Source organism: Camponotus floridanus, unplaced genomic scaffold (genome assembly GCF_003227725.1).
Source record: "Camponotus floridanus strain SB8 unplaced genomic scaffold, Cflo_v7.5 scaffold134, whole genome shotgun sequence".
Classification (NCBI taxonomy): Eukaryota; Metazoa; Arthropoda; class Insecta; order Hymenoptera; family Formicidae; genus Camponotus; species Camponotus floridanus.
The window spans coordinates 10,401-18,548 of NW_020229253.1; the positions used below are offsets into that span (position 1 = coordinate 10,401).

The 8,148-nt window shown below is 29.9% G+C and overlaps 1 protein-coding gene across 1 annotated transcript; it reads left to right on the top strand.

Moving 5' to 3' along the window:
- Positions 1-2,635: 2,635 nt before the first annotated feature.
- Positions 2,636-6,309, top strand: LOC105250411 (E3 ubiquitin-protein ligase RNF13). The gene is made up of 8 exons (XM_011256490.3): positions 2,636-3,125; positions 3,825-4,157; positions 4,234-4,426; positions 4,505-4,716; positions 4,813-4,987; positions 5,153-5,308; positions 5,399-5,608; positions 5,698-6,309. Exons 2-8 carry the CDS (start codon positions 3,978-3,980, stop codon positions 5,919-5,921), a joined length of 1,350 nt encoding a protein of 449 aa, XP_011254792.2. The 5' UTR covers positions 2,636-3,125; positions 3,825-3,977; the 3' UTR covers positions 5,922-6,309.
- The last annotated feature ends 1,839 nt before the right edge of the window (positions 6,310-8,148 follow it).

Genomic DNA, 8,148 nt, shown 5'->3' on the forward strand with positions numbered 1-8,148 from the left:
TATATATATATATATATATATGTCAAAATTATATATATATATATATATATATATATATATACATATATATGTTATTTTTAATTATATTAATATTTTTGAATAAAATGAAAGAAAAAGAGATAGTAATTGAGAAAATAGAAAAAAGACAACTACAGTGATTTGAATATCTCAAACCCTTTCTCCTCCTCTTTCTCTCTTTCTCTCTCTCTCTGAGTGATTTGAATATCTATACTCGAAAGAACAAATGTCCATAGAAAATATTTCGATGGACTCCATAGGAAGGAATAAGCATGACAAATGATGATAATCCCTATGATTTTAACACCAAGGAATATACAATAAACCATAATAATCCAAAAACTCGAAGAAGAAAATCATAGATAATAGAAATAAATAATAGAAATGCATAATGATTGGAAATGATTAGAAATTAAAAGACAGTATGAATACAACCTATTTATTAATAGTAATACTATTTTGTGATTATATTAAATTTTATAATTTAGTACATTGTATTATATAAAATATTAAGCATAAAAATATTATGCTGGTAAGAAAATTATAATAAAAGTATATAAATAATGTCGACTATATTAGAATGGAACATATGAATTCTTTATATTTTATATAAAGGAAGAGATATTTAAAATATTTTGCAACTATATTTTTCGAATCTTAATTATAAAAACTTTAGAAAAATCAGTGATTAATTTGACAAATTCTATACATGTATTAATAATTAAATAAGTAATAAATAAATAAGTAAATAATTAATAATATAATAACTTTTTTAAATAATTAAAAAAGTGATTAATAAATATCAAAGATCAATTTATTGCTAATTAAGATTTATAGAAATAACGGTTAAAAATGTTTTTATTCCACAGCAGGCATTTTGTGTTGCATGTTCACGATTGCATAATTTATTTACTATCAATTTATATACATGAGTGTCTTGTTATACTCTGGTGTTACCGACATTTCGTGCATATAGCACGGAACGAAATCAGAAATTGTGCACATGATACCCTTTGAGAATATTCATGGACTTTGGCTTTGTAGTTCATGTCCACGTTTTCAATGTCCATAGAGGGAGTATCGCTTTCAGGGATCACCTAAAAGCAGGCAGTGACATCTCTCAGTTTTCTCTCTGTATATAATTATATGTCAAACCATTTTCGATATTGCGATTCTCGAAATATCAAAATGATCGACAGTTTCAAGCGTCTTCAGTTCGCGAACGCATTTCAGCAACTCGTAACATCGCGTCCGAATTATTTTGTGTTTTTCGCGATTGTTATTAGTTAAAAGTAAGTTAAAAGTGAATTTTCCTCGTAAACTGCGCCGTCATTTTCTCATTCAGATGCAGCAAAAGTGTAATATTCAGGTGTGTATTTTTAGAAACGCATACATAAAATTATCGATGCCTTGAGATAATTGAGGTAAATTTATGAATATTTCAAAGCTTAAACTCATATTCATGTTAATTATAAATCATATTATTTATAACATTATCATAATATTATTTATATTATTCATATTTATATTATTCATATATATTAGTGATCATACATATTATATATATGTCATCTTTCTACAATTAAGATAAGAGATTGAGAATAATTATTTTTCTATTTTACTCTTCGATTACGTAATTTTTCAACAAAGGGTAAGAGAAATAATGAAATAATACGTAGGTGAAAAAATGATTTCAGCGAAGTACGCCGAAGAATGACGCTACTTCGATACTTTGAAAATCGCAATATTAAAATGGCCGACAGTTTCAAATCGCAGTCAATTGCGCCGCGTCCGAATTGCTCCGCGTTTCTCGGATTCTCTCGTAGAAATTATCGCGACGGGTTTTGTAAAGTGTCGACGCACGATTTTGTTGTAACGTGTATTAAATACATATCGTGTACAATTATTGTATGTCGATTTTTCAGTGTCGCCGATCCGCTTTTGTGAGTGATCCAAAATCCTCTCTTCGGATACTTCTTCTGGTCTTCATTTTCCCGTAGAAATGCAACAAAAATGTAATGCATAGTCAGGTATGTACATTGCCAGGTATGTGCATGTCATCATTTTACAATTATTCTTCGCATATTTTCGTCATTGATTCTCTCTTTGAATCGTCGTTAGAGTAATTTTGTCTGACTTAATAAAAACAACATAAAAAATAGGTCTTTTCACATGTCAGAAACTACTATATATTTTTTTATCACAATATTTGGAAATATCACACGATACTTTTTTGAGTCTACATTGTTCCTTTGACAAATAATATTTGACACATTATTATTATAATTATTATAAGTATATATTGTACATTATAAATCCACACATTTTTCTTTTATGACTACAAAAAAATTGAGTCGTATATTTATTTATATCTATACTTATATATTTATTTAATTTATCTACATTATCTATAAATCATCTATATTTATTACAATACAAGTGATGTGTATTGCGATTGTTAGTTAACAATTATTCCCAGAGCTATCATGACTATCCATTTGATAGTCACGTAACTTGGTTGGGTTGTCTAATAAATTCCGTCGATGATATCCGGAATCTTAGTCATAATTCAAAGCGCTGCAAAACAGTTTAAATACGCCTCGCCTACGCACGCATGCGATTGGTCGCATCCTACGCAGTTCTAGGCATTTTTATGCACGTATCATTAGTAGTGACAGTCAGGCGATTGACAGTTTGCTTTATCCGCCAGGTGATTACGATCTTCAGCTGACATTGACCTGGCAAACAAAAAACAAACTATTCCGATTAACGTCTGCCAGTCGTTGTATCGTCGTCGTTCGCGTTCGTCGTTCGATGACATTAGTTGGGAAGAGAATATACCTAACCTAAAAACCGAACGTCCGGTCGTGACATTTTCGTTGTGAATGTACGCGTCTCATCTCTCTTGTCAAGTGGTCGCATTTATCGAGTGTAAAAACACTCTCTCGGGAAAGAGGGATATTTCCGAGTCGAGAAAGAAAGAAAGAGAGACAAAAAGATAATTGTCGGAGGTGTCATCTTTATGTTAATGGCCAGTCGAGGAACATACGCGACACGACCATGACTAATAGCCTCGTCTGAATGAGAGTCGTGTATACAATTTTCAAGTACGTATATCACCCGTATCCTTATTAATGACGAATTAATGAGTTGCTCCAAAAATTGTACGCGACTCCATGTAATGCGTCGTTTGATAACAGCAGTGCGTGGTCGTGATATAACGCACGGTTAATCGGTTGTGTGTTGACCCGCTGCACAAACACACACGCGCGTCGCGTCACGTTACTCATCGCGTTTAATTAATGTAATAAACTACTATAGCGAATGTTATCGCGACGTTCTCTTATCCGAGGGGGCTCGTGTCAATATCCCGAGATCATTCATGGGAGCCATTTCACAAAGGAAACAGCAACAACAGGTGTTACTACGTATTACTACGTCGTTTCGTTAACTCGGATAATTGAAGTGTTTTTCTTGGCTGGGTGAAGATCAATTTTTACAACTGTCATTTGAGAATCGCGCTAATAATGCTTTATCTCGAGATCTTAAGGTTGTTGAAAAATACGTGAAATTATGTACATGAAGCTAAATTGTTTAAAACTTGTTTGTTTGTTTTGACTATATGTACATATCATATCACAAATCATGAGTAATATGTGTCACTATCTATTGTGTATGAGTAACTCGAAGCTTGAATTTAGTACATAAGGATTTATTTTCATGTGATAATTACAAATTAAGAATCTAATCCGAAATTGCGCAGCAAAATATTTGAGAAATAAGATGGAACATATTTGTCTTTCTAGAATAGATCTCAACTATACTTTTTACAATATGCTTTTATCTACTTTGGATGCATTTTCCATAGTAGATTTGACAATTATATAATGAATTGTTTAAGAAAAGTTTTAATAAAATACTAAAATTGATAAAAAGCTGGATGCTTAAACTGGTTCAAGATGCGACAGTGTTGTTTAAATCACCAAGTCCTATTATGGCTTATGTTTCTGATTCTGTATGCTACATACAGCAGTGCAGACATTTTAGTATTTTCTGCAATGGCAAGACATCAAATTGAAGAAGAATTTCGCGATATGCCTGCCAAATTTGGAGGTATAATACCATCAGAAGGAATTAAGGTATATTTCTTTAATTTTTTTATGATATAAATTTTATTACACATATATATGTATATATTTTTTATAATTTTATTAGGGTATGGCAGTTTATGCCAATCCTGCCAATGCATGTCAAGAGATACAAGGTCCACCTAATAATACTGATTACCATGGTAATTGGATAGTTTTAATACGACGTTATAACTGTAGTTTTGAAGTGAAAGTTCGAAATGCGCAAAAAGCTAAATACAATGCTGTTATTGTACATAATGTAAACAGCAATGAATTAGGTAAATTAGATGAATATTATATAATTATAAAAATGTTATCTATTTATATAAAATGTTATCTATTAAAATTGATTCCAGAACCAATGTCAGCAAAGGATAATACAGGAATTTCTATACCAGCTGTATTTGTTGGTGATGTTACAGGATTAGTTATCAAAGAAAATTATTTATATGACCAATCATATTTTCTATTGATTAACGATGATCTGCCATTCAATATCAATACACATTTACTCTTGCCCTTTGCTATCGTTGTTGGAATATGTTTTCTAATCATTGTTATTTTTATGGTAAGTTACAGATGTGATACATTCAAATTTTGCATAATATGTTATTTTGCTACAATACTGATTACCTATACCATATGTATTATTTATATTGCACAGATTGTTAGATGTATAAAAGATAGAAGGCGACAACGGAGGCATAGATTACCTAATTCTAGTTTAAAAAAGATTCCTATACATAAGTATACAAAGGGTGATCCATATGAGACATGTGCTATTTGTTTGGACGATTATGTGGAAGGAGAGAAGTTACGAGTTTTACCATGTGCACATGGTAAATATTTCTTATTAACAAAGATTATTAATTTAATTATATAATTTAATTATATAACATTGAAACAAAGGTATTTTATTTCATCAATCAAAATATTTCTTAATATAATCTGAAATATATTGAAATAATAAATTATTACATTATTTCCTTGTTTGTAAATTTTAGCTTATCATTCAAAATGTATTGACCCATGGTTGACAAAAAATCGAAGGGTTTGTCCTGTCTGCAAAAGAAAGGTTTTTGCCGCTGACGAACAAGTTGTAACCGACGAAAGTGATTCGGATGCTGATGACACAACGCCCCTCATTCGCGTCCAACAAGGTATGCACACAGATATTTTTCTTTTAGAATTAAATAATTCAGATTTGTAATTCATCTACATCACGAATAACTCGAAGAGAAATATTCTAGGTACACAAGGAGGAACGTTCGTGCAACAGAGAGAGAATCCTTTTGATAGAGCCAGGAGATCACAAGCTAGGCAGGATATTAATAATTCTAGCGATAGTAACTCTGATTCCGATCAATCGCTTGTTACTACCGATAATGGTAATAGTACGACTAGTGAACCAATGAATGTAGCTTGTGATTTTCTGGTATCCGATAGCCATAGTATAAATGGTGAGATCACTCGCTGATTGTACACATATCCCGCGTATGCAGCTATATGAAATAATGTTTACAATCTATTAATTTTTTTCAATTTATAGGTGAACGACAAGAGTTAGAACGTTCGGATAGCAGTACTAATCCACATACAGTAAGTTTATACACGGGCGCTGAAGAATTTCCCGCATCTATTGAAATCGCACAATCGCGACGCGGGGTCATGACAGATCTCCCTACGTCAAATTCTGATTGTCATGTTGAAATTTCGGATAATGTGACGACGTTGGCCAGTAATTCACAAAATAGAAACGATGTCATTACATAATGGCCTGACTATATGATTATTATTATACGTTACGAGTCGAAATTCGTGAAAAGGATTTTTTCTTTTCTTGGGAGAAAAATTGATTCAATATGGTGCACGGAGTTATAATAGAAACAATGTAGGATAATGAAAACGGATAATCCAAAAGTAGGTAGGTAAATAGATAGTATTTTTTAATATAGGCAAATTCCATTATATTTTTCTCAAATAATGATATTACCACTTTGCTTTATGCCAAATATCTTTTTGCACTTATGTGTCTAGTATTTATCTGAATTACATCATATTTCTTTTGCGATGAATACCATATGCAATGACGTATCATGGATCAATAACTCTATTTTATATATAATTGCGAATCTTTTTCGAGGAAAATATTTTATATTTTAGATTGAATTTATGCGAAACTTAGTGAAAAATTTGTTACTTATATTGAAAAGATATTATATATGTTTTATTTTGCTTTATTTCTTTTCATCCTTAAAATCATTTTCAATAAATATGGTAAGACTGTGTTGAACTGTATGTGTGTATGCATGCGTATGTATGTGTGTATCTGTGTGCGTGTGCTAACTCTAATTCACAATTTAATAATATTATTTTGTTTATTCTATATATAATTTAGTGACTATATACATATATATGGCCTACTTGATTTTTATATTCTAAATTTATTCTAAATTTTGTATTTTCCTTCTTATTTGATTACCAAAACATAAGTATGATTTGTTATATACTTATAAATAAATGATTATGTTAATGATAAGAGATGAACATACTGGTGATACTATAAAGTGATGAACATAGTTTCGTTTTGACGTTTTCTGTAAATATTATCTGTTAATATATAATAATCGAAGATTAAAAATATATGAATTTTTTTCAATGCAGGACATAGAATACTGTGAACAACAAAATAAATTTCGAGTTTAGATATTAACTTCAAGTTAATCAAGTTGAATCTTTAATATTAAGTTTTATGAAAAATTTATTGTTATTTAACATATATGCTAATTAATTAACTATATGTGAACTAACTATATACTGTTTTATATAAAAAAAGGTAGAATAGTACTTATATAAAATGGGCTGTATACAATACAATATATCGATAATTATCTATAAATTTTGTTACCATCAAATACCGTCTGTCTATCCGATTTGTCATCGATGTAAACAGGGAAACAAAAATTACTATGATAATGTGAAACAGTTGTATGTCATTTAAGTCAAATGTAGAAAAACATCAACACTGTCAACATTTATGACTATTAGAATGTTTTGATAGAGATTCAATCGAGAGTTCGTATTCATGAACGTTATGAAGACTCGTCGAACAATCCTGTTGATTATTTATATAATAAAAATACATACACACACATGCATATACACGTGCGCGCGCGTGATTTAGTTTCAGAAAAAGTAAAAACAATATGTTTAAACTAAAATTATCTGTGAATAGGGTGTAACGCAGTTGAAAATTTGTAAAAAGATGTGTAAATAGCTCGGAGAGATTCACTATATAAATAAGCAGTACGTGAAAAATATTTTTATTTGTTTTTATAATTACCAAATCGGGACACAAGAATATTTGCTATTATCTTATTGTTTAACGATACAGATATATTAATAAAAATGAAATGTATTTATATATTTTATCATATTATATATGATTTGTCTTCGTTGGGAGACATAGGAAGCACAGACATTGCAAAAAACCTAATGATAGCGATATCTAATAAATTGTCTTTTTTTTCTTTTATCGAAAGAATAGGAGGGGCAAATCTATCTCTCTCTCTCATAGCTCATTAGAAAAAAATAGCGAGTTCCCTTAAGTAGCTTTATCCTTTTCACTCAAACAGATTTTATATTTACGATAAAAATATAATAAAAACAGTCTATGCTTCCTCGGCCTCAACCTAAGACTTACTGCCTTTATTGATAAGCGATATACTCGATAACAGAAAAACAAAGTTAAAAAAATAAATAAAGATATTCAACCTATAAATATTATAGCAAGAATTTGTAAAAAAGAATATCAAGAATGTCAAATTTATCTAGTGCGATCTCTATAAAAACGAAAAAAAATTACGAATTATAATACAAAGATAATCTCTTTAAAATTATAGATCTATCTATAGATATATCTATAAATATATCATTATATTTTGTAAAAAAATATCCATCACTTTGAAAATCAAAGATAGAGTAGCGGAAATTAGAATCT